Source organism: Gadus chalcogrammus, chromosome 4 (genome assembly GCF_026213295.1).
Source record: "Gadus chalcogrammus isolate NIFS_2021 chromosome 4, NIFS_Gcha_1.0, whole genome shotgun sequence".
In the NCBI taxonomy this organism is placed as follows: Eukaryota; Metazoa; Chordata; class Actinopteri; order Gadiformes; family Gadidae; genus Gadus; species Gadus chalcogrammus.
In genome coordinates, this window is record NC_079415.1 from 15,842,454 (window position 1) to 15,869,564 (window position 27,111).

General features: G+C 45.8%; 2 protein-coding genes across 2 annotated transcripts in view; both read right to left on the minus strand.

Annotated features, from left to right (window-relative positions):
• Nucleotides 1–22,319, minus strand: part of LOC130380289 (electrogenic sodium bicarbonate cotransporter 1-like) — a 31,978-nt gene extending 9,659 nt beyond the window's left edge. The window contains exons 1-14 of the mRNA XM_056587451.1: nucleotides 21,846–22,319; nucleotides 16,983–17,056; nucleotides 16,208–16,384; nucleotides 11,944–12,076; nucleotides 10,322–10,482; nucleotides 9,699–9,866; nucleotides 8,318–8,394; nucleotides 6,446–6,603; nucleotides 6,245–6,332; nucleotides 4,985–5,139; nucleotides 4,270–4,386; nucleotides 3,629–3,803; nucleotides 2,433–2,566; nucleotides 748–1,010 (exon numbers count right to left, since the gene is read on the minus strand). Of these exons, the coding sequence (XP_056443426.1) occupies nucleotides 748–1,010; nucleotides 2,433–2,566; nucleotides 3,629–3,803; nucleotides 4,270–4,386; nucleotides 4,985–5,139; nucleotides 6,245–6,332; nucleotides 6,446–6,603; nucleotides 8,318–8,394; nucleotides 9,699–9,866; nucleotides 10,322–10,482; nucleotides 11,944–12,076; nucleotides 16,208–16,384; nucleotides 16,983–17,056; nucleotides 21,846–21,865 (1,900 nt within the window). The 5' untranslated portion in view covers nucleotides 21,866–22,319. The remainder of the gene's footprint in view (nucleotides 1–747; nucleotides 1,011–2,432; nucleotides 2,567–3,628; nucleotides 3,804–4,269; nucleotides 4,387–4,984; nucleotides 5,140–6,244; nucleotides 6,333–6,445; nucleotides 6,604–8,317; nucleotides 8,395–9,698; nucleotides 9,867–10,321; nucleotides 10,483–11,943; nucleotides 12,077–16,207; nucleotides 16,385–16,982; nucleotides 17,057–21,845) is intronic.
• A 335-nt stretch (nucleotides 22,320–22,654) lies between these two features.
• On the minus strand, nucleotides 22,655–26,952 carry dck (deoxycytidine kinase). The gene is made up of 7 exons (XM_056587453.1): nucleotides 26,790–26,952; nucleotides 26,319–26,434; nucleotides 25,221–25,414; nucleotides 24,636–24,783; nucleotides 23,488–23,603; nucleotides 22,952–23,051; nucleotides 22,655–22,848 (listed from the first exon to the last, which is right to left on the minus strand). The coding sequence occupies exons 1-7, from the start codon at nucleotides 26,881–26,883 to the stop codon at nucleotides 22,822–22,824; spliced, it is 795 nt and encodes a 264-aa protein (XP_056443428.1). The 5' UTR covers nucleotides 26,884–26,952; the 3' UTR covers nucleotides 22,655–22,821.
• Nucleotides 26,953–27,111: the final 159 nt, after the last annotated feature.

Sequence of the window (27,111 nt, forward strand, 5' to 3'; positions counted from 1 at the left end):
AAAATCTGTCAGTTTTCTTTTTCATGAAGCCAAACAACTCGACTTCTATTAAAAGTTTATTGAGTGTTTAAAAGGGTGTGATTGGATGTTGACTCTTCCTTGCCTTATTCTCCGCCCTCGTGTCAGTAAACGCCACAAAGCTTGTGACTTAGGGCATGGCCGGGCGGGGCCGGCTCAGGGGAAGAAGGGTTGTCTTGGCAAGGGCCAAGGTGTCACTGAGCAAGGCACCTCCCCCTTACCGCTCCCGACAAGCTGGCTGTCACCTTGCAGTGTGCCTGCCAGCTACTGGTTTCTACCTCACATGGCCGACACCGGCATCGGTGTGTGAATGTGTGTCAGAATGTGTGAATGTGTGCATGAATTGGGGAATGGGCGTATGTCAGGCACTAGGTTTCAGTGGCCACAGTTCAGAAAAGCACCATTTAAAGGCCCCCCCCATTGACTCATTATAAGGGGAAGTAGAAGTTGAAGCTTTTAAACAGCGACGGGGAGGATGTTGCTATGATAACCTTGTCCTGAGGGAAGGGGCCTGTATTACCTGGTACCGGGAGAGGTAAGGAGGATACCCTATCCCCCATACCCTACCTGGTACGGGGGGAGGGTGGCCTGTGTTACCTGGTACGGGGGGTGGTTGGCCAGTGTTACCTGGTACGGGGGGAGGGTGGCCAGTGTTACCTCGTAGGGGGAGGGTTGCCTACCTGGTACGTGGGGGAGAGTGGGCTGCGTTACCCGGTAGGGTGGGCCTACCTGGTAAGGGGGGTATACAGCGACAGTCATACTGCGGGACGAGGTTGCCCGTGTTGATGGGATGGTGGTGGGCGAGCTTCAGCATCTTCTTAAAGGCGTCGTAGATGAAGATAAAGCTGATGAGGGCGGAGAAGCCCTCCTCGGTGAAGCGGGTGAAATACTGCACCAGGAAGCTGGCGTCCGTGGCCACCAGCACCAGGCAGAACACCCCCGACCACAGCCCGATCCACAGCCGGAACTCCAGGTAGTCAAAGCCGTTGGTCCTGCCAGAAGGGAGGAGTCACAGACCATACTGAAAGGGGGGTCGGGACGCCCAGCCCTACTACTGGGTTTAATCTTTAATCTGGACTTAATCCCCCATGTCTGCAGCCCAATGTGTTCAGGTTATCGTGTTGGAAGTAAATGTTTTTGGTCATTGTTTAGTAAATCATCATGGATTGTTTTGTCATTATTAGGGACCTCTGCTTGCGTTTGAGACCAACATAGCGTTTCTCAGGTGAGATTTGGCATATTCCTCCCTCCTCACCCTGGTTTTTTTGCCCAGATGTCTTGTCAATCATCCTTGTGGATGTCTGACAAACACACTTCACAGGGCAAATGTTATATTGTTACCAATTTTTTTTAGGATTCCGGGCCCGGGCTGCGGTTGGTAGCGTGCGCATGACTCAATTAGACATCATTTGCCGGGGACAGACGAGCGCTTACAGACAACCGGACAAGAAGACCGCTCAGGCGTGCAATGGAAACATGGCTAGTGGGCTTGGCCCCGCCTTTATTCAGAGAGAAATCAGAAGAGAATGAATTATTCATCATGGAACATAACCTGGTCTCGGCTGGCTGTGTGTGTATGCTCGTGCGTGCGTGCGAAGGCTGGACACAGGATGTTGATTTAGATTAATGCACTCTTTATTCAGAGGCGGTCACAATCTACAATGGGAATTGGGACAAGCGTGCATTTCGGTGCATTTTGCTTTTCTTTCAGGTTGCAATGTGTTAGAGGAAACTATCTTTATCATCTCCCTCTCCAGCTTGTAGTTCCATGTGGGAGCCTGCATGTCATCAAGTGTCACATCGCACGGGAAGTGAATGTAGAAGAAGTGGGGTAGAGGAGGAAACCAACAGACAGGCCTGCAGCCTTTGAACTGCCAGACAGTACGATTATGAAATGTAGAAAACCCACTATATACTAGTTACTATACACGTTTTCTCTGACAAAAGTTTTGTTACAATTTATATTGACGCGTTACAGGGTAACTGCACAACTACATACCGTGTAATAAGCAGTGTAACCACACTTAGTTTATACGCAACATTCGGGAACAGCATGCATCTACACGTTGCGATTAAGGGGGTTTAGCAAGGAATAGGCAAAAAAGCCAATTCCACACTACGTTACAGATACGATGTTAGAGTGAAAACATTACTACACGTTTATGTCCAGGTACAGGTTGTTATTTTTACATGTTTTATTTACTTATCTTGATTTACTTTTTCTTGTGTTGTTAAATTGTACCCTTGTGTACTTGTACAATAAGATGCAATAAAATTAACTCTGATTCTGATGCAATGCATATAACGTATAACGACACGGTCAGATGAACCCAGTTTTAGAGAGTGAGCAGAAGGTACAGGAGTTCGCCAATGATCACCGATGGGGTTGAACTCTCACGTGATCATTCACTCACGTGCTGAAGTTGAAGAGCAGCCGTTCAAAGACAAGCACAGGCCCAGTGCTGCTGAGGATCGTCAGGGGCTGTCCGGCCAGCAGACAGAACACGGCCCCCGTCAGGGCTGTTCCCAGGAAGCTCTCCAGCACGCCCTGCAACACAGCAGCACTTTGACATGAATTCCTGTTTCACCCAGCCTCAGAACCAAAGCACATACAGTGACACTCCAGGGACAAACTAAAAAGGTAGATTCATGCGAGTGTTAGAAGTCAGTGTGCTTCCTGATTCTTTTAGCATATCACACAGACACACACACACACACACACACACACACACACACACACACACAAGCATACACACACACGCCCACTCACACGCGCACGCACGCACGCATGCGTGCCAAGCCTGGCTCTTAACACTCCTTCTAGGTACCAGGGCACATATTGGTAGACTGAAACTAGTGAAGATAACCCCCACATGCCCCATGCTACATAGGAGTGTTAACAGCCAGGGCCGCTGCAGGGGCCGGAGGACACAATGTGTAGGGGGAGCAGACACATGAGTAAGCAGTTAGAAGAGGCTGCTGGGTCAGGTCGAGCTGCAGCCATAACAAGCCTTACGAAGGCTCCTGTAATCTGGCTGGCGGGTTATTTAGAGGCCAGCTAATTCCCCCTGACACGGGCTCATGATGCAGAGTGAAGCGGGGACAGAGTGGACGGTTGCTGGCAAGGATGACATGATGAGAAAACGTATGCCTCTTGATGTCTGGTGTGTAGAACACGCAGTGTTCCCGTCGTCGACCGAGACCACAACTCCATGACACTAGTGCCCAAAGACAGAACGAGAACAAGGCATGTGGCTGAGGAGGTAGAGCGGGTTGGCTTGTAACCGGAGGGTTGCTAGATCAATCCCCGGCTCTTCCTAGCCGAGTGTCTAGGTATCCCTGAGCAAGACGCCTCTAACCCTACCTGCTCCCGACGAGCTGACTGTCGCCTTGCATGGCTGACACCACCGTCGGTGTGTGAATGGCCTTATGAATGCGTGAATGTTAGGCGATAAAGTGCTTTGAGTGGCAACTGGTTAGAAAACCGCCGTATATTTATGCAGTCCATTTACCATTTAACATGCAGAGAGCCCATAATCGACCAGGACCACACCACTATGACACCAGTGCCGAAAGACAGAACCACTGTGGATGAAGAGGGCCAACTGACCTGCATGTTGTCCGTAGCGTCACCTAGCAACCCGCCAAACGTGATGGCATTGGTGACGGTGCCCAGGTAGATGAACAAAATGGTGGACAGAGTCTGGATGTGCAGTGCATCGTAGAAGTCGCTCGCAAAGAACGGCAGCTTCCGTTTGACGTCCAGAATCAGGCCCCCGCAAAACCTTAAGACAACCATAGATCTTAGCATACACAACCCAGAATACACACACACTCACAACCAGAAAACCCAGCGTACACACACCCACACCCCAACACCCACACCCCAACACACACACACACACACACACACACACACACACACACACACACACACACACACACACACACACACACACACACACACACACACACACACACACACACACACACACACACACACACACACACTATAACACGAGAGCTCTAGTCAGGCATGACTGGTTGGTCTCAGGATTCCGCCCAGGTGTGATGTTGACAAGCCTACGAGCAACCCTCAACCTCACACCTGGTCGAGGACTAGAGGTCCTTGAACACACAAGGAAGACCTCACGCCATCCGGCAGACCCGTCCCCAGGTCCACCTGTAGTCCTCTTTGAAGGGTCTGGAGCAGGAGGTGCATGAGGAGCAGGAGGAGGGTTAGTTCCTTACCGCCTGGTGCGCTGCAGCTCCTCCCCGACCTCATGCCCCCCGCCCCCCCCGGGGCCCATGTCGTGGGGCGTGTCTCCGTTCATCGGGGGCATCTCCACGGCGGCGTAGTTGTGCTTCCTGGGAACACAACACGGACATGCTGGTTATTTGGTATTAGCCTTGAGGGGGTTCTGAAAATGACACTGCATGTCATTTTGTAATGAAAATGTAATGGGATTTCTGTACAATTTATTTATATAATATATTTTATTTATATTTTTTATTATACTTGATATATAATTGTGTTTATGGTCATATGATCCTTGGCAAATGTGAGATGTCAGTAATTTTCGGATTAATAACGTAAACATGGGTCATCGTAATACGACTCATTTTCTAACAAACAGGAAAGTTATTGGGCGAAGAAAATGGAGGAGGGACGTTATTGATCCTTCAGGATTGGCTCCTGGAAAAGTGGGCGTATCCCGAGCAGTGTGTGAGTGGTGTTCACTCACACACAGTTGACCCTTCACTCCTTTTATTGTCAAACAAGGGGAGCTATACTATGACGTCATTGGCTGAACGTTACAGCGGACAACTTTCTACATAGCAAAGGGTCATCGCAAAAAATAGATTTTGATAAATAAATAAAATTAAATGATACAACAAAACACTACAAAATGACGGTGAATGATGAGACCCCATGGTGGAACTGAGGTGAAAGGTGAAGCCCTACCTCTTGTCTGCGGAGGGGACGGACTTGGGCGGCTCTATCCGAATGTCCGGGTCCCACTCCCCTGGCGGCAGGACGATGACCTCATCCAGGAACTCCTCGATGCCGGCCAGCAGGTCCTGCCGGTCCTTGGCCTTGTAGGCGATGTCGTGGAACACCTGGCCCCCCAAACACCCGTAGAGGAAAAACACCTGAGCAACAGATCATCCCCGACAACCACCCCACCTCCCCTAACCCCTCTACCTATGACACCACAGCATGGAGCCGGGGCCACAGAGACCAACACCACAACACCAGGCCGCCCCCTTGGGTTTGACCTCTCAAAGCCTTATCTCTGTTGCCAAACTGTGCTAGGAAAACCCACGCTTCGTTAAACTTTAACTGGAGGAAATCCTGGACCAAAACATCAGAGGAAACACTGTGATCCTTCGTCAGGAGATGAAGGGGAGAGGGGAGCAGGGAGCTATACGAGCAGGGAGCTGGAGCTGAGGGGAGCAGGAGATGGCCTTTGGGGAGCAGGGAGGAGGGAGGGAGAGGAGAGGCGGAGGGAGGAGGAGGTGTAGGGCGCTGGAGAGAGGAGGGGGCTGGAGGGAGTAGGGAGCTGAAGGTGGGAGGAGGAGAAGGGAACCACGTGGGAACCCTCCTAGGCCAGCGGAAGCTGGTGTTATGCGGAAAGGGGGAGTACAGGCTGTTGGTCCTTCCTCGCTACCGCTGGAAAGGAGGGTTCACTAAAGGTGAAGGCTCTTCCTGAACGCACACAGACGAGATGTGCGTACACGAGGGTCCACAGAACGGACTGTGGAAGCACAACACATGCCAGGGGAGCAGAGAGAAATGATATTAACCATGGACGGTATGTCCCAAAATCAGGAAACACAAGTCAGCAACTTTAGATTATAATCAGGGCTTTACATCCTCATGAGGAGGAGCCCTCCTGACAGGGTCGTTCCGTCCAACTGCAAAAGGAATTCCAAGGATTTTCAATATATTCATTTCACCACCCGATAACCGTTTGCGTCAAATCCACCACAAAGGGTTAACATGCCCTCATCAATGCCTTATCAACTCAACAGGAATTGTTATGAAACTTTTTATTGCGTCCATGTTACGAGTGTGTCAAAAGTACCGAAAACCTCAGACGGGGCCTAAAGATTACTTTGTGAGGTAAATAACACCGCCTCACTCCTCTCCAAGGTCCATACCGAGCCGTCACTCAACCCCATATCCACAATCAGAGCAAAGTACTTGAGACTCCCGGGTTACCTCGTCTGACATCAGGGTAGCGATGGCCCGCCCGATCTCATGGTACGACTTGGCCTTCCCCTTCGGCCCAAGGAGAACGAACAGGAACCTGAACACCACCAAGAGGGACAGAACACGAATCAGGGCACCGGACTCACCGACCACGCCGTCCCCACGTGGCGCTAGGGGTCAGGGCGGGGGTTCCTCCGGCTCCTGCCTTACCTGGTTGGCACCGGGACCTCCGTCAGGGTCCCCAGCATGACCGCCTGCTGGAGACGCACGAAGGCTACGAAGGGGGTCTCCAGGAAGTCCACCTCTCCCACCAGCACGTTGGAGGCCTCCGCGTCCCGGGGCAGCTTCTTCATGAACTTGTTCTTCGCCTGGAGACCAGAGCATAGGGAGGGTTAGTAGAAACACACACACACACACACACACACACACACACAGCTTGAGTTTGAGGCTACAACGTCTGGCTGTAATATTGTATAACTTGCTACTGTAATAGCAGGCCTGTCGCACCAGTTACTCATGTGCGCATGTGCCAAGCACACACACGCACGAACATACATGGAAACACACACACACACACACACACACACACACACACACACACACACACACACACACACACACACACACACACACACACACACACACACACACACACACACACACACACACACACACACACACACACACACACACACACGTCAAGCTTTACGGCTTAGCCAGCGACACACACGCAGGTAAGAACACACGCACACACCTCAGCGACACTCGGCCAGGTAAGACATTCATTATGTTTTTATACATAACGGCTCCACCGTCGACACACGCGCAGGTTAGAACACACACGCAAGAGCACACACAACGCAGCGACATTCGCCCAGGTAAGACGTTTTCTTTTTAAACAGAACTACTCCCCCATCGACAAACTCTCCCAGGTAACACGTTCTGTCTGTAGACTGTATAAATTGCGATAAAATAAGGGAAGAGACAATTTCTCACCTCAACAAGCAACGGCGGGTCGTTCATTTTGTCATATAAAAACCGTTAAATTCAAACATTGCACCGACCGGCATATCAACACAGACGTCACGTGATTCTTAAAGAGACAGTGTCCCTATAACACAGAACGAAAACATGTCAATGAAATAGTATGACGAATAACATCTATAGAGTCCACCACAAGACCACACTTTGTTGCTCAAATGTAACATTACTCCCCTCCTTGAGCCTCCCGAAATGTCTGTACACTTTGTTGCTCAAACGTAATATTACTTTTCCTCCTTGAGCCTCCCCAAAAGTCTTGCGATATTGATATCCCCCCTGCGGACTGTTTTAGTTGTTTTATTTTTCTTATGTTTTGTGCATATGCTATGTGTGACTGTAGGCTACTGCTGCCAGTCTTGGCCAGGATACTGGAAGAGATGTTTAATCTCAATGATGATTATTATTTTCAACTAACCAATAGTAGTTGCCTTGCATTTGAAAACGTCAATGCACTTTTCAACCCTGAATAACAGTAAAAGCTGTTTAATAATTGATTTGCATGCATAGTATACTACACTTTCCATTGAACAATTACCCCTGTTGCCATAAATTGACAAATTTTATAATCAAATGCTCACACACTAGCTTCTTTCAGACACACGTGTAAGTCCTGATATTCTCCTGATGAGCCGTATGTGTGAAAAACATATCCTGGCGAAAACTCCAGTAATATTAATAAGGCAATAAACAAGCCCCTGGCGTTGATGTAAGAAACATTGTTTCGGAGAGCAGCAGTGGGAATTTGGCGATAGAGTTAATCACTGGAGATACGCTTGTCCCGTTTCCACCCTGTGTTTACCCAGCAGGGAGAGTGTGAGGAATCTTATCTTTCGGAGTGTGGCTTTCCAGCAACGTCACCGGCTACCAACTCATGTATACACACTCAGAGGTTGACCTCTGCACAGCTCTGGCCTTGTGCATGAGCTCTGAGCCCCGGCCGAGCAGACTCAGCGTGACGGGGGTGATGACGACCGCGCCGGGGGGAGAGTGATTTTGTGGAACTGCAAAAAAAAACATGGAGGAAAAGACAGACAAGCATACCTGGTCCCGCTCAGCCTTCTCGGAGAAGTCACTGAGGCTGCTTGAGGTGGCGTTGCGATGGGTGGTGGTGGGACTACCTGCGGTGGTTGAGGAAATAGAACAGTAAAATCACCACGGATACTGGAGGTTACAGGGGGAGAGCGACCTTAGAATGGTATCAGGATATTCCAGGGTCGTGGTAACAATATTCATGACGATATAAACAAACAGTGACTGTGCTTTGCGGTGAGGTCAGACTTCTTGTAGTCAGAGACTTCCACAGAACTGAAGGCATTGCTCTGACGTTCAGCCAAGGTCATATCGATCTGACACGGTGGGCTACGATACAGGCTGGGCCATAAACACACGGCCAAGCCGCTATATGCTGATCATCACAAGTTTTGTCATTTATAAATTTATACCAGAATCATCTGGATTGATGTGATATGAGAAGTGACCAAACATCTTCCAGGGCCTTACTTAGGATGAAAGGTCATCTAATGTGACACAAGGAAGCTTTTCACTTCAGACCTGTAATGTAGAGCATCACCTGGATCCTTTGCAATAAAACACACGCAAAAGCACCCGAATGTTTTTTAGGAGAAAAGAGAGAAGTAAAAACTGTGTCAACGAGAAAGCTTTTCCTTATATTTAGTGGTAGTAAAGTACTTTTAGTTGTTTCACGTTCTATAGCGTTGATTTCAGCTCAGCTCAAACCTAAAACAGCAGATGCTCTTATGCTCCGACAACCTCCTTAGAACCTTATGGTAGTAATATTAAAAAGGCATCGTTATCATTCCATATTATTAATAGGAATTAAGATTTAATAATTATTCAAATTATTTCTACTACTATAATAATTTGTATTATTTATTATTATTTCAAAGGCTCCTTTTGGTTAGCATTTGTGGCTATACTACATCCAGAGGAGGGGGTCCCGACTTACAGACGTATCCCATGCTAGACCTCCTGAAGGCCCCATCGCATGGTTCCTCACAAGGCCCAGGGGACTCAAGAGTACTGCGGGCTTCCACACAGAAGTTCAACGACAACGGGGGAAAGGAGGGGCAGGCACCAAGCAAGAGAGGAAATGAGCGCAGAAAAAGAAGAAGAGAATAGAGGAAGAGTTTAAAAACAAAACAGGCAGAAAGTTTTAGTACCCATGTTTAAAGATAGATAGGAAATCATGAGATGGATAGAAAAAGGGGACAAAGAAAATGTAAACTGTTGATGAAAGTTTGTAGTGCTAGATTTAATACCTTGAGCTATTTCTACTAAACAAAACTGCTAAAATCGATCTTGATTGTCAAGTTAAATGGTGGAATGTATTTAAATAATGGTTGTTTTCTCTCCCACATCTCGTCAGAGTAAAGGGCAAGATAAGGCTATGCGTTCAAATTACCGTTCTCCTGGTTGGAAAACAGCCGACTAGCGCTGGAAACCGTTTTGCCGATGTCAGCAAGAGAGCGCAGGTTTGACTTCTTGGTCTGGTGTCGGTGTTTCCGTAGCAATGTGTACATGATCTTCTCCTTCAGGTCTGGCTTCAGCTGGTCGCCATCGGTGATAATTTCTGTCAGATGGAGAAAGATGGAAAAAAAGAAAGCATCAAAACTTGATTACAAAAATGTATCATTTTGTCAGATATCAGACCCTTCTCTCTGAAACAACTTAGAGTGGATTTTTTTTAAGTTACAAGTCACTACCAAGCAAGGAGGGCCTTACAGCAAGACTATAGACACTGGGGATCAAACCACCACCACTCAGCTGGGACTCAAACACAGTACGGACATTGGCTTAGAACTCACTGTGAACTCCTATTTGAATATAGCAATTGTAAGTGCTTGGCACTCGTTTTTATGAATATCTTTACTGTACCGACAGCGATATATTGTTGTCGTTTCTCTTTCTTCTGACAAATGTACTTGTTGCAAGTCGCTTTGGATAAAAGCGATTTACATTTGAAAATGTAAACTCAATAAATTGAAAGGTTGTGAACATCGGCCCTTGCCCCAAGCTGGGACTCACCCACGATCTGGGGCAGCGTTGAGGCCTCCAGGTCCAGCAGGATGGTGCCTGTCTCGATGCAGGTCTTCAGCTCCATCAGGCTGTGCAGGGACAGCGTCGCCACGTGGGGCTTGCTCCAACGCTCGCCCCCCTCCTCCACCTTCTCCTCAAACTTGATCCACCTGGATGGGGGAGGACACAGGGGTGATTATTATACTAACTGGACGAAGAGGCCCCAGATATAGCCATCTATGATTTTATAAGGTGAAGGTGCTTAATTTTGTGCACTTTCTGAACTAGTCAAAGTTTTATCTTGACCACAGATAACCGTCTATGATCTTTATCATGTGATGATGCATTTTACATTTTCATTTAGGCGCTTTTATTCAAAGCGACTTACTTGAGTAGATTTGTCAGAACATGTGATGCGTCACACAAATTGACACGTTTCATTTGGTGAACCTTATGAAATAGTCAAACTTTTATTTTGACCACGGCCTAATCTGAATGGCTGCTATATCACCGAGTCCACCACACAGGGAAATGCTCTAAATATTTCCACAGCAAATAGGGAAGTTTGGCTGGGGAAAAAAGGGTTCACGGATTTGACACGTGAATCGGTCAGTGCTGAAAAGGAACTTATTGGGGGCTAGTAGGACAGAATATCCAGGAAACAAACTAATCTTAAGGCTGTAGATAGAGGCATTTTCCCGAGCCCAGACACTTTTCAGGTACTCTCAGACCACACGGAGATAAGCTAATCTCTCAGCCTACATTAGGCTGCATGTTTACTCTGCGGCAATCACTTCCGCTAAAAGATTTTTTTCCTACCAAACAAATTAATCCTAAAATAAAAAAATAAAAACCTTTCCTTTCGGGTTTCATTTAAATCACAAACTCCCATGCATTTCAGACTATTTTAAAACAGAAACCGATGCAGAACACGTCACAAGCTACACATAGCACAGGCTCGAGATAAGACGGCGGTAGTCCGGTGAGGGGAGAGCCAAGGCTGTCCGGCGCTTCCTTTATAAATGTCACCACTACAAAGGGCCCATTCTCCCAGGCCTGGGGATGGGGTTTCCTCTGGCTGGGTCCAGTGTCCTTTGACTCTGTTCCACAGGCCACTGACCAGCACCATGTGAGGAGGGGGCCGGACCAGCAAGGGCCTGGTTTACCTGAAGGTAAGAGGCCTCGCTTACCTTCCCTCCGTAAGGGAGGGACGCCGAGACCTCAGAGGACCGCGTCATTAATGCTACCCATGTAGTAGGTTTGAAATACACATAGCCATACGCATGTCAATCTATTTCTGTTTTTAAATTGCCAGTGAAACGAAGTAATCCAGCCCAGGTGCATGAATTAAAAGTTGACTTATAAATGGAATTCCAGTTTGGTGATGTCAATGTAACTGTGTAACACAGTGCAGACAGACACATTCGTCCTATGATATCTAAATCAATAATAACATGTGCTGATGTCAGCGCTTTAAACCAAGGGATCATCCCCAGTGACGGAGGGGCATCCTCATTGCATTTCGCATCACAGTGGGTCCATTGTGGAGTGCTCGTGCGTCAGTGAGTGTGTGTGTGTGTGTGTGCGTGTGTGAGAGAGGGGGGGGCACACACCTAGCTCGGCGGGCTCACCTGGCGGTCTCCTTCCACTCCATCTCCTGCCCATCCACGGCCAGCAGCTCGTCCAGCTCGGTGAAGAGCTGCGGGGGCAGGGGTCCATCGTCCTCCTCGCCCAGGATGAACCGGATCCTCTCGGCCGGGGTGACTGGGGAGGGAGGGGGGGGAATGAGGCATAGATGGAGGACATCAGCTAAAATGATAACCCTTTTAAATAAAAAGGTACATTAATGAACTGTTAATTATCTTTAGTTAATGAAGTAATAAGCATTATTATATAGCATTAGTATAACATGGAGCATGGCTAACCTTTAAATAATGTTTAAATGAATACCTTAGTTAGCATTAACCCCATAACCTAAGATAAGGGGAACACCATTAGTAAATGATTACCAGACCATAAGTTAACTGTTAATTAATTAAGTTAATGCTTGTTATTACTTAAGCTAAATTAACTAACGTGAATTAATGCTTCATTAATGTACCTTAATTGAAGAGTGTAACCGTTTAAAGTTCTGAACAATGCACGGAGCGTGTACAGCATGCTTCTGTGGGAATCTCAATCAAGTCATTCACCTCAAGTCGAGAGCAGAACATGGTGGTCTGGGATTAAATGTGGGTTCAAGTGTTGCTGAAACAGTGTGCCCACTATAATTAAGAAATGTATATCTTCTACTCCCAAAAATGTTCAGGCAGCGATATTTAATATCCACAAGGCTACTGGAGATCAGCTACCTTGTTGTTCAACAATCAGCTCTTTGTAAGCTATGTGCGTTTAGAATGTCTGCTTCTATCCACACATGTTGTGACCTGCCTGTACTGTTATTGTATGGCTTTTAAGAGACTGTTGTTCACTGGAAGTATATCGTCTACCTACAATTTTCTTTTTTAAAAAAACTTGAAAAGTAAACACCAGAGCAATGTATACAAGATAGTCTGCTTTCCTCCCCGATATCAAAACTCTTTAGGAAACTTCTACACACTAGGAATCTGACACCTAGTTCATATGAGGATACAATCAAATACTTTGTAGGTCTCAATAGAGTTCTGAAGAGACCCCATAGGCATCGTAGGATAAACACAGGCCTCACTAATCACACTAGGGCTGCGTTCCCAATTAAACATTTTCTTTGTACTGCAGCTACCCTTACAAAGCACAAACTGTTGCACCAGGATAGTCATATATTGGGACATACTACAGGTGATTTCACAGGCTCAGTCGACATATCTTCTGCTGCGCAGAGGATTGTGAATAGTCTAAAGCATGCTGGCTTGCATACTGTGATATGCTGCTACCGGATACAGTACAACATCCTGGTATTTTTGGCATACTGCATTTTCCAAACTATGCATTGGGACATAAAATATTTCTGGCACACAAAACAGTTTGGTAGTACGAGTTTTGAAAAGAAGGCAAAGGTCTGCTCGGTTTATGTACCAGGGCAAAGGAAGAATACTGAACTAGTGAAGATAAGACAGAGACCATGTACCATGTCTCCTTGTACATCAAAGTAGCGGACCCATAATTAGCACTATGAGCGACACCCGTGTTTGTCCTAAGACGACCCATCTGTGATAAGGGGCCGTTTCCTCATTTTGATGACAAAACACCATCAGAACAATTCCCAATGAGATGGATCTTCTCATTGTTACAGGCCCAATCTATTCCAGTTTTCCACAGTGTGGTCTGACAGCCTCGTCCAACCCAGGGTCCCGACCATGTGCCGTAGCAATTAACTCCACTCCGGAGGCAAAGAGGATTGGGAGCCACCAAGGTGTCCGTAAGTTACAGTTAAGCTCCAGGCACGGCTCTATTTATACGCCGCTCGCTGGATATTTCATTGAGGAGCGTGGCAGCGGGTGGTTAATGCGGCCAAACAGTGACGGGCATCTTTTAATCCTGACATAGCAAGCCCCAATTAGAATAGCCTCATTTAGCCGGTCTATTTGAATACACACAAAGAACCCACTTGACCGGTTCCACTGTAGTCTGCCCTCGTTTGATATTACGATAAAGAGAGTTAACACAAATTAAAAAAACGTTATTGTTCTTTAATTAATTTCAACTTTAATTTCAAGCAAAGCAATAATTTCTACATCAAAGTGACATGCCTCAGGCCTTTCTTGTTAAGATAGGCTTTCAATAAGCTTGGATGCCATAGCTAACTTCCTCATGTTCACATGATGCGCACAATGCAGCACACACAGCGTTCTCAATTAAACCCATGCTTTGTCATTATTGCACGCAACCTTGTAAATGGACAGCTGATGGGAGATTCTCCCAAAAATAAAAAAAACATCAACAAGATTGAGATCATTTAACTGTCGGTGTGATGGAGTGACTGAGTTTTTGATTGAGAGGCACAAACTTCCTTCATTCAGTTCCTATCCAAATTGCTACACATAACCTTTAAGTCACAGTAACCTATAAGAGTCGCGGTGAGTGAATATCGTTGGCATAGAGCCTGCTGTCAACACAAATCATCACCCAACCCAGCATTTCCCCCCTCTCAGTACCAATGTATCAATGAATAGGCGACTTTACCGTAATCAATAGACATTCAGCTGTCATTAAACAACGACTGACAGTGAATTCAGATAAGGGTAAGACACTTTACTCAAGGATCTACAGGTAGGCTGTGGGCATTGAGTAAGGAGGCAAATAGTGCTCTGGCTGGGAGACAGGAAACGCTTATGTGTTACACTACATTGACTTTCGGAGAAGAGCTCTATGCAAAGCAGAAGAACTAGGTGGTGGGAAATACTTAAACCGATCAAAATACCTTCAGGTGTGCGATAAGGTGTTAATCAACTGTGGAGGAATGTTTGAGACCGCCAGGGAACTAAAGTGAGCGGTTCATTGTTTGCATTACTCAATCACCTATAGATACGTACTGTTCCTAGTTATTGTGGGAAACCAAACTTTTATGAAACAGCCACGTGTTTAACGGTTTAACAGATGATAATCGTTAAATTTACTTCAAACAAAAAACAAAAAGGATTTATGTCTCCCAAGGAGTGAACTGAAATAAAGCAACGTAATGAATTAGCACATTGCTATTATATAAGCCTTCAACTGTATCCCACATAGACGTGTGTGTGTGAAACCAATATACGAACATAGCGACGCCATAACACGGCATCTCCAGGGGAGAACAAAAATTGGAAAAAACATCCAGAGTGGCGGCTGCAGACCGGAGGACAGCCAGGCAGGGGGCCTGCCTCGGGGAGGGATTAGAAGAGGTGCAGGCCTCCTGCTGTGGAGGACTTGCAGAGTCAAGACGCTCTAATTGGGTCTATATTGGCTACATTGCCACCCAGACTTTAAACACTAATGAAATAACTCTTGCTAAGACTTTCTGGGAAATGCCAACCTCCAGACACTTTCGTCATGCCTTTCTTCAACTTTAATTTGATCCGTTGTGTGATAACAATGATCTATGGGATCAAGTAATTCACCAGCCCACCTCAGCATGCTCTTCCTGTATGAAACATTAATCTCTGTTAAACACGGTTTCATTCGAGCCTCTGTGATTATGACACAGCTCCGTTTTCACACTTTGCATATTTTTTTCCTTCAACGCCGAGTGTGAGAAAGATCAGGATCATGTTACAGTATATGCAAACGATGCTTCCTCAATAAGTATAAAAATCGACCCCCCCCGAGCCACCAAATCTCCTTTTCAAACCGCCTTCTCCCTTCCTAAAAAAGACCTCACGACATCCTCAACAACATTCCCAGGACCAGAGGTGAACGCTGCCTATTCGATTTACCACGGCCACTTTCTAATCACCACCATCGGCTGTTCCTGTGCCTGCGCCTTTTCCCTGTAGGCCCTCCCCAGGGGTCACACCCGTTCTCTTTTCCTTCCTGGGTCTCCTGCTCCACCCAGCAACCTCCCGCATACATACCCAGTCATTCAAAAGCCCGCCACTTGTTACTCAAAACTGTCAGAGCATTTTAGAGGGCCTTACTGCCCTACTCCTGCTGCTCTGGCTAAGCTAGCACAGTCCAGCATTTGTTAGCACTTGTTCAGTCTTAAGCTGCTGCACTGGCTACACCGGCTGAGCCGAGCACCATCTCTGCCTCATAACGCGTCTTCTCTGCTCTGCTCTGGTAAAGCCAAGCCTGGCCGACTTCCAGAACCACACGCTTTTTACTCTCATGTTTGTCTAGTTGTGTTGACAATGGAACGGTCGCCGTGCCTTTACGCAGTATGGTGACAGAGACGGTGAGGGGGGTGGGGGATGGGGTTTCGGTCACATCGTGCTAACTCACTGAGAGGCTTGAGGATGCTGATGGCAGCCTCGTCCACCACCTCGCCGTCCGACTTGTCGTCCGCGCTGCGCTCCGCCGGCCTCTCCCGCCGCTCCTTGTGGCTGGACTTGCGACGGTGGCGGCGGCGGCGGTGGAAGCTCTTGGGAATGTGCACGCCGACGTACACCGTGTGGTGGCCTGCGGGGGTGACGCACACGCACAACACAAAGAGTTGTGGGTCACTGAAAGGAAGTGACACGCATCGGCGGGAACCGGTGATGCTGATAAGTTAGGTCTAAAAACAATAGCTTGAGGAGTTGTATGGCATTATGCCATTGAAGTCATCAGGGAGCCTGTAAATAAATGCTCTTTGCAAGTTCTTACATGGACAATTTTGACAAATCACCCATGAATAACATTAAAAAAACATTTTTAAGCTACACCAAATGCACTGGTAGCTATAAGATACCAGTGCACTTGGTGTGACACAACACAATAGAGTAGAACTAAACATAACTTTATATGGAGGAAGTCATGTACTGAGAAAGACATTTAAAACTAGAATGGAACACGTTTAGCATTCCCCAACCTGTCTCTCGCTGCCTTCAGCAGCGCGAGACAGACACTCACATAATCACTTCCTGCACCACAGTGCGTACAGGAAATGATGGGTAAATGTATCCAGGAAGCAATTGGCGTGATAGACTTGGTCAGATAGTAGGACGAGCAAACAAGTTACAGGGAGGGACAGATCCGTCAATAGTTTAAGCCCGTAGCAGAGGGCGCAGAACCTCACCTTCCACCTCCTCTTCATCACAGACATGTTTGACAAAGGATGCTCCTCTATCCAGGACTGCTTCATCCTCCACCCTTCAACGAGAACCAAGATGTGATTAATACAAATAATACAATGTTGATTTAACCCCGTGTTTACTGGGGGTTGTGTGCAGCCTTTTAAGTCTTAGTTTTCTGCAATTCTATAGGCTTGAAAATCATTGTGTTGTAAGCAGTACATATTGGAAAACACGTTTGTCCAATGACAGTACGCATTGGCAATCCCCGTAAAACAAGCTTGGCATCACCCAAGCCACATGACTCAGGTTGAGTGTCTCGGCAGACTGTAAAGACTGATCCATTCCTTTTCTAGTTCCTTGTCCTGTGGCAGTCAAACCACTTTTTCCTCATTTTTGTCTCTATTGTTTACTCTTGCCATGCCTGTTGCACTGGTATTGCTATGGCAATAGATAGAAGAATAGACCTCCAGGAATTCTGACTCACTTCCGTAATACTGTAAAATATTGGCGTGTTTGCAGGAAAATTTGGTTATTAAGTGACAGTTGGGGGGGGGGGGGGTAGAATCAGGAGGAATGTGAATAAATACTATAAGTTTTAGTTTGATTTGGTCACGCAGCATGTTAAAACATGGCCACTTACTGTACGTCAGGCCCATTGCACGCCTTAGAAGTGGAGCAGAGGAAACCTACGCCAGAACTGTGGTTTTAATGTTCAATCTACATGTGTAATCTACTTTGAGCTCAGGAGGTAGCATCTTTGAAAGGTGTTGCTCGTGCAACTCTCTGTTTGTACCACAACAGAGAGAGAGGGAGCATTCGCTGCGATGGATTAGATAAGAATGTAATAAAACCAATACCGGTATAAACTGAATTGGTTGCAAACTTTGTTGAATGGGTAAATCCAATCAGCAAACACCTTCTTCAGAGTAATGAGAAGCAATGTAGTTTCTCCAGTCAAAATAAAGTCTTCAGGCTATACTTTTATCTTTAAATAAGAAATAAGGGGTATGCCCTCCTTTAGCCTGTGCCTGTTTTAGTAGATAAAGTGAAGAAGTAAGAAATTAATAAAGATCCACACCTTTCAGAAATTCCATCATCTGCTACAATAGAGGGTGGTTGGTTGGAAACAAAATGGCTGTATACCAATAACACATTTATTTTTGGTTTCTCCTTCAAATCTGCTGTGACTGACAAACTTCCGAGGTACAGGACGTTTAGTTAGAGATTGAGTGGGAGTGGGGGTGTACACAAACTATATAAACAGAGTCAGGAAGGATACAACAACTTGTTTCCCCTGATAGCGCGGCTGCAAGCTCATCTGCATTCCGCCAGTCGAGAGCGTTGTTGACCTGCAGGACTGCACTGTTCTTCTCTCTCTGGCACTCTACAAACCAAAAGCACCACTGACCTGATTATGCCCATAAGAAAAGGACGTATCCTTTAGTGTACCAAAGTCAGGTAACCATTGATTTGTCCCTACCAAATATCACTGATCAACCTGAAGGTTATTTTATACAGATATAGCGTTAGAATGATCCAGTCATCCGTCTTGTTACAAAGTGATGTGACACGTCTGCCAAATATTAAGTAATTCTCTCTAATCTTTAGGTCTGTATCAGCTAACCAACAACTTCCTCTGAAAGTCTTGTTGCTGGTCTGTCTTTAAGTGTACGTGTGCCTCAGACTAATGGTAAAGGATCAATGGCTGAGAATCCATATTGCCAGTCCTCAAGGCAAGTGCTTTTGCCGAATCACAGTGGTTCGGACCAATCGGCATCCTACGCGGAACTACGTGATCTACATGATAAGACATTGATAGACAGATGGCTCATCCAATCACCTGACAAATATTTTTTGAAAGGGCCTGGCCCTATCCGGAACAGTACCCATGGAGGACTTCCCAGATGGTTCTGTGTTACAGACCGTTTGGCGCCTCAGGCCCTACTATGCTATAGCACCATCATCACCATCACCTCCACCATCTTCCCACCTCTGGGTGGAGATGGCACAGCGCCTGGCCCGGGAACCATAAAACTGCAAGGGTTGGAGTCACATGTTATTCTCACTTTGGTTACGAATATCTTCCCCTACTATAATCCCCAATTTCAGAAGGGGGTTTTCGGTGTAGTTCTACAGTGGCCGGACTGCAGTGTTTTTGGAAACAGTTACAAGCAAAAAGTGTTTCTGCTGCTGCAAGCCAAATTTTGGTTTGCCAGTTTCATGCTTGGATATACAAATATGAAGTGAAAGAAAGCAAAACGCCCCGTTGACCCAGATTGGAGGCAGTCTATCATCAGACTAGAATCTTAAATTGTGAGACTATCCAATCCCTTGCACGTCTGGGTGAGGTTATAAACATACTCTCCTCCTACAGTAGCATCAGCAGTTAACCGATTGTCAAAATGTACGGACATGTTTGGTCACGCGTGGTTTACAGATTTTTAAGATTCCAAACAACGAAAATGTTGTTATTCTGATTCAGCAATTCCCCATAGGAAAGCAAAGTAGGCAGGTAGGAGATGGTATTGGTGTCAGCTAAGCTGACCACGCTCAAAATTATGCTATAGAACATGCCTGCTAGCATGTTAGGTTGTTAACGTTCCAATTGGCAAAGACAGCCAAACATTTTCTCCAGAGAATGCACTTTCTAGTTTTCCCTCCCCTATGAAGAAGATGCTGGCTGGACTGTCACTTAATGGCAGTATCAGCTGACGAGTTGCATTCCATGAAGTTCTTGGATTTCCGATGTATGATTCTGGTGGACTGATGTGGGCCGTAATGCCAACAGAGGGCAACAAAACGCAGTTTGAAAGGCAAGAGAAAGGGTTTGAAAAGATATGGATGCGTGTGGAAAGTGCAATAATACAGGGACTATACTGATCGTACTGATCAGTAATGTACACAAATCTAAATGAAAAAGAGAAGTTGTTTCAAAAAGACATCCCTTGAGTAGAGGACAGGTTAAAAGGTGAGAGTGGCCAGCGAAGAGGCTTTGGCTCCAAGCTAGATCTTGGATGATCAGAGGGAAGTTGCAGAAAACGACTTAAAAACATTATATACCGTAAAATATAAATAGTTACAAAACAAAAACTACAACTTAAAAATGGGTTAAACACCCACCGGCCCATATCCAGTTATAATTCTGTGCATAGATGTTGTGCCTCTGTTGTTCAACACTGCATGGCTCGGGGGCGGGGCAATTGTATATCCTTAAATAAACTGTTCAAATTGGAACAATGTTTGACCAGTAAGGGGGACAGGCTACTGACCGAGGGACAAACAGCAGCATCTCTCAACGAGTGTTCAGCAGATTGGGTCGGTATAAGCCAACCAACTCACTTGCTTCAGGCAGGTGAGGTTAATTAATCTGTATACTTTGGAAAGGTGATAGAGTGCAGGGAGAGGGTTTTCCTACCAAAGCATTACTTCTAGAAGTCGCCCATCCTCCCCTGTACTAGGGGCCCCAGCCTCACCTGTAAGGGGACCCAGCCTCACCTGTGGGGCCAGCCTCACCTGTAAGAGGGGCCAGCCTCACCTGTAAGAAGGGCCAGCCTCACCTGTAAGAGCCCAACCTCACCCATTGGGTCAACATTTCACTCAAGACCCCCAAGTAAACCTCCATGGGCCGAGGGTTGGCGATAACATGGCATTGGAATTTTGCAGTCTGAAGCCTGGCCACAATAACATTTTCAGGCATAGGCTATAGAGGAATATTGTGCAATACAACATAGACAGTTGTAGACAGTCAGGAAGAAGAGAGGGAGCCCACAAAAAACAATTTGAAGAATGAGGAAATAAATCCTAATTTCCAGTCGTCTGCCGTTCTTACACCAAGTGAGATGCATGTCTTTACAAACCGTTTCCGTAGGCCAGTTTAATCTCAGCGAGGTTAAAAAGTGAGCGTCGACCACTCTCGTCAAGATATATTTGGAGGATTCTAGGGCGCATAGTAAATGCGCACAGTGTGGACTGTTGTTACAATCTCTTGCAAGGGTCCCTTGGCAATAGGCATGCCTATTACCTGCAGGTACTAGCTAGCCTACATACTGCCACTTAAGCTGCTTCAGAGTTCAGTGACGCCCAGTGTTCCGTGAATTACGCTACGTTTCTTTGCAGTGGCTCCATGCCATTGCGCAATTTGGGAGCTACATCTCAATGAATGCAGCAAAACATGCACTATTTCGATCAGCTATCCATGCATGTTTCGTGGAAGTTTCAGAAACCGATGCAATGTCGCCAGCGTGTCTTGTGAGTGACTACAACGGGGGAATCCTCCCCAGCTATTGCAATTATTCCAGTGACTTTCTATCGAGCAAATGCAACATGCAGGAAGCTACGTTCGTATTTAAACAGAGTGCATTTTGGTTCGCATAGCCGTTGCAACAGGTCAGGTCACACACATACCACGATCATTTAACCGAAAGACCACTTTTGGCAGCTCCTAGGGGATCCTAATGTCGACGTAATTCATCATGACAGGGTCTCGGAAAATAGATTAGCAATCGTTAAAGTACAACGGCGGTAGGACCAGTAGTGTTGCTGAGGGATGATGTTTAGGTCTAGTGTTTTTTTTTTATGGTTAGTGGAGAAAGAACACTGTCTTGGATTACATGGAGAACAGTGCGGGCGGAGCACATGGTGGAAGGGGGTGTCATGGTGTTTATCCGGAGAGGACGCAACTCGACAACCAGATTACGCACATGATCCTCATCCACCCCGTCCAACCATACTTCCAATCCGGGGTTAAAGAGCGAATACAGCAATAATTCGATTAATACTAGCCTACAAAACAAAATGACAAGTAAGACTGCATTGGTGTAGTGGGCATGTAGATCATATGCCGGTAGATATGATAGGAGACTTACTTGGTTTTGTCCAAACTCATGTTGTCCAAGTGTCCTCTCTAGAATGATCTATTTTAAATCATGGATCCAGACTTCAGAGCCAGCAGGAGCGCAATAGGTTGGCTGACTTTTTAATAAACTTTATCTTCTTAAGTTTCAGCCGCCGTGCGCGTCGGTACCATAGATCAAGATGTCAATCCTTACAGTAACCTTTCTATCCCCGAGTATATCCCACACCTCGGCTTCTATTGATACCTTGTATAATCCAGCAGCCCATGTTCTAGAAACACCGTCCGAGGAATTATCGTGAAGAAACAAGTCTGTATAAAGAGGCTCTGGTCTGAGCTCAACGTGTAAATGTCCCGATATATAGTGCCATCCCTCCTTCAGCGTGACGCCATGGCATGCGTAAAGGGGAGGTCAGAAAGCGAGGCGCGCCTCTGCTCTACCTGAGCGACTTCTCACGCTTCATGCCTCACAACGCGCCAAATCAGATGATTAGATGGTAGGAAAACCCGAGACGGTAATAGAAATCTTCAAGCAGTTAATTAAGGTTGATATAAATCAGTGTCAGGGCTTTTCATATCACTAAATGATTACCCTAATATATTATTTTATTTTGTTATTCAGTTTAGTCAATTGAAGTCATGAACTCATTTGTACATTTCTATTTTCGTTCTGGTAACGTCAACCTGAACACTGTCCAGGTAAAGAAAGTTAGGTGAGATGTTTTTTAAGTCTAGCACCATCTTCTGGAAATTGGTAGAGGGGGCCCAACAAAATATGGTCAGAATGTTTGTGCCTTTTTATGCAATGTGGCAATCTATTAGTAAAATAAATACATCTTTATTAGTACTGGGCACTTAAAAGAATTTCATGGAAGTGTTCACATGAAAATACAATACAAAATATAAAACATAAAAGAATTGAAATATTGTCACACACAATTGTTTAACAGTTGTCAATAAAATCCACTCTCCTTCTCCTCAGATGACTTCTAGATGCTGCTTAAAAACTCCTTCGCCTAGAAAGAAATATGAAAACAGATCAACACGTTAGTCTAACTGTTCATTTGTTTGTTTTTTAATGTGATCAATCATTTCCAATTATGGGATTGACCGTCTCACCTTCTCTATCATGTTACTGCACTTTTCTTCATTGCAGATAAAGTCTTCGTTTACATCCAGTGTCAGAATTGGCACTTTATTGAGAAACTCAAATTCCATCCTGTTGAACAGGAAACAGATTTAGTTTTGGCAATGAAATTAAAAACATTTGACTTTTCAATGAGTTGGAGCGCTTAAGTAATTTGTAACAGTAAGTCATTTTTTGGTTTTATGTATTAAAGATTACGGGTAATGCAAATAATTCAGATAAATGGAAGGGACTTGGAGTCCTTTTTGACATTATCCAAAGTTGTACAGAGGATGGAGCTCCAAAGACATTTCTAAATACTTCTGAAACAAAAGTCTTAAGAATGAAGGGGCACATTAGGTAAGGGCACATTAAGGGCAATCGCGACACACACACACACACACACACACACACACACACACACACACACACACACACACACACACACACACACACACACACACACACACACACACACACACACACACACACACACACACACACACACAGCTGGTTCGCATGAGCTCACGGCATGGTCTTGTGCTGCAGCCAGCTCTCGTGCTTCAAGTGGAGGTTGTCCAAGTACTCAAGGGGAATGTCCTGCTCCTCCGTACGGCCTCGTCTGCGCAGTCTCTCCATACATCTCTGTACACACACACACATCCAATGACCTGAGGTCGGGAAACAATCTATCCTAGAAAAACAAGGATATATTACATAATAATGAAGGATATTTTTTTTTTTGTACTTTGTTACAAAATTCAGACACTATTTGGATTCTGAATTGTTTCGAGACTCCAAAAACAAAAAAATATGTTTTGTTTGCCTTTGTCTTTTAACATTATGGCAATCAGTTTAGATGACTTTTAAAAGATATGAACATACTGTGGAGTGCTTGTGGATGGGGCTGGTTGAGGCTGCACACCTGTTGTGCATTGAGCTATCAATGTGCCCAGGTTAAACCAGCCATAACCAAACACACCCAAGGAGATCTTCTACATGCATCACCATTTGCATGTGTCCTTGACTTCAAACTCTACAATCAACTGGCTGCCAACACCACCACCCTGTGTCCTGGTCTTGGAGGAGCCCAGTTAAAGCCACCTACGTGTCGTGTAGCATCTTCCAGGGCTTCATAATCGTACACACTTTAATCTGTTTTTGTGCCATCATATACGACAATGCCCTTCTTGCACAGCGGACTGGAGTACATCCTGAAATTAGTTTGCCGATAAACTAAATTGAGAAACGATTTTTAATGAAAATCGTGACCAAGAAGAATTAATAGAATTGAGTCGAGAGCTAATGAAAGTTTCCCCCCCATTTTTGGTTGTGTTGGTTCACACACACACTTCTATGCCCGGGCCGCGACCCAATCTTTCGTTTTTTGACCCAAATGCCTCTGCCATCCCACAAGGACAACATTTTAAACCAATCGACATCTGCCCGGCGAAACAAACCGTCCAGTAAACATATGCACATTGCACCGCAACAAACGATTACTCGTAGTTTGTTTGCAGCGATAAAATCATTTGGCCCAAATCCGTCAGCGTCGACCGGACCTTTCAAATCCATAGGCATGATCAGACGGCCTTCGCAAGTGGGCTCCTCACCCCAACGTTCGGCTCAAACACTGGCGTATGGATGGACTGTATAATCAAAATTACAACAACATACCTCAGGAGAAGCTCTGAGGTAGATGATGCCATCCATCTCGATCTGCTTGCCAAACTGAGTGTGCAGCCAGCCGTGCCAGTCCTGGTAGATGGCCCACTCTTCCTCATTCATACAGTCGCTCTCATAGAGGTTGGTTGCAAAAATGTACCTGAAGGGGACACACACACACACACACACACACACACACACACACACACACACACACACACACACACACACACACACACACACACACACACACACACACACACACACACACACACACACACACACACACACACAGTGCGAGCAAAGAAAATTAACACTGTTGTTGGGAGGAAAACAATGGTCAAAGTCGCTTTGCATAAAAGCGTCTGCGAAACAACCAGTGACAGCAGCAAATAGATACATATCGGTTCAGCTGTGGCCATTTGCCTCACTCCACTGGATAGGCTCATCTATCCAGCATACATCTAGGTGGACACTCCCACTTAAGATGTCACAAAAACACAGCAAATGGCCGATATTCAAACGGCCTGAAAGGGCTAATCACAGTCACATTTGGTGGTATAATGTCATCCCTTGAATAAAAGAGTGCGTGTCTACCTATCACTGTAGATGGATCGCTCGCAGAACTGCACAGGGTTCTCTGCCTCACGCAGTTTGCCGTTGAGCCCGTTGAGTTGGGAGCGCACGCGGCTCATGCACGCGTATGACTGGAACGTGTAGGCCCACCGCGCCGGCTTCTCGTACATCAACTGCAGCACGTTTCCACCACTCTTCTGAGACTGGGTCAGCTCCTGGGGGGTGGGGGGAGGGGGGGGGAGAGAGGCAGGTCCGTTCAGTTACAGTCGTCGTCAGGACGTGCTGAGCGTTCCTCTGGGGGGATAACCAGAGTGGATGGGGAGAATGACAGTTGGCTCTTTAAAACCGAAGGCCCCGTTTAGCAGCTGCTTTCCAGGCGCAGAGTTCACAGGGTTACATTCGGTGCAATGGTTGTTCGTATACACACAGTGAGCTGTTTTGATAAGCGGACACTTGAAGGTATATGGGAGCGGAGAGCTTGAGGAAGATGGAGATGACGCTTCACACCTCCATTTTTTTGGAGGAAAAAAATAAATGTTTTTCCATCATGGTTTACACAATATAGAGGAAACTAACCATCAAAACTATTTAGTATGTCTAAGCCTAAGGCTTGTTCTTCAAAAAAGTGTTTATGATGAGCTAGAAATGTGGAATATAATGGTTACCCCTTTTATATAAATTATATTATTATTATTTTATTAAAAAGGTAGTATAGTCACTTATGGTACAAGTTTAGCCAAGTCCTTATTCAAAAGACTTTACTTCGCTAGCAATCCTCTATGGGTAAGGTTTTCCATGGGGTATAGCTGAGAAAGTATTGTGGAGACAGCATATCTTGTACCTATAGGAGTGGTTGAGGGTGCGATGCTGGGACTAACGTTACTGGGCTTGTCTGTGTACTCTGTGAGGCCATCTGTTACTCAGCTCGGCATATAGCAGCTGCACTCTAAAAACAGTTGAATTCCCCAGAGTCAAATGTAACATTACACGTTTCAACAATCGCCGTTTAAAGTTATACTTTAAGTTAATTCAACCTCAGCACTGCGTTTATTTTTGTTACACACATGTCTCTTCTACAGTTTACACTTGAGAAAAGTTAAATTAATGATATACTGATACCTCAGAATCGCTCTGCTTTGTCTGCACGTTGCACCACCTAGCGATGGGCTCGGGCACCACAGCCCAGTCGCTGTTCTCCTTCTCCAGGAGGCGCACAAACGAAGACTTTCCCGCCGCTGCGATACAGGAAGTGACAGCAGAAGGATCATGTTAGTTTCATTAAGTACATTTAAAACACCCTCGTTATTTCTGACATAAGGCCAGCATGGTCAAGATAACCGTGAACAACTACTTTCCCAGCCGTGTAAAATAAGATCGATTAGACCAGAAGCTATGAAGAGGGAAGGTTTGTATTCAATCACCCTTTAAGATAGTTCACCAATTGAACATGGCTATAAAACAATCCCAATATTGAATTTCAGCTAGCAAAAGAGTGACAACTATGATGAATAATAAGACAAGAAGGAATGACCGATATATTTTGTTGGCTCTCAATTAAACTTGATAAACAAACCCCAATGCTGAACTTACCAATATTCCCCTCGATCGAGATCCGCATTATTCTCTTTTCCGAACTGTTGTTCGTTGAATCGGTGTGGACTCTCTTGGGTGGTGAGGGAGACATGTTCAGAGAATAGGATAAAGGTTCTTCTCTACGCGTTGTTGTTTCCCACTTGGAGCCCTCTCTCAAAATTTGGCGCATCAAGCTGATTAGCTATGGGTCAGGGGCGGGTTGCAGAGTATGCTTCACCCATTGGTCGGGCGATATGTAAATCTAGTGTCGTCAAGCACTCGTCACTACTCCGCACTAACAACAGACCAACCTTGCTCAAACTTGTTTTTTTCTGAATTC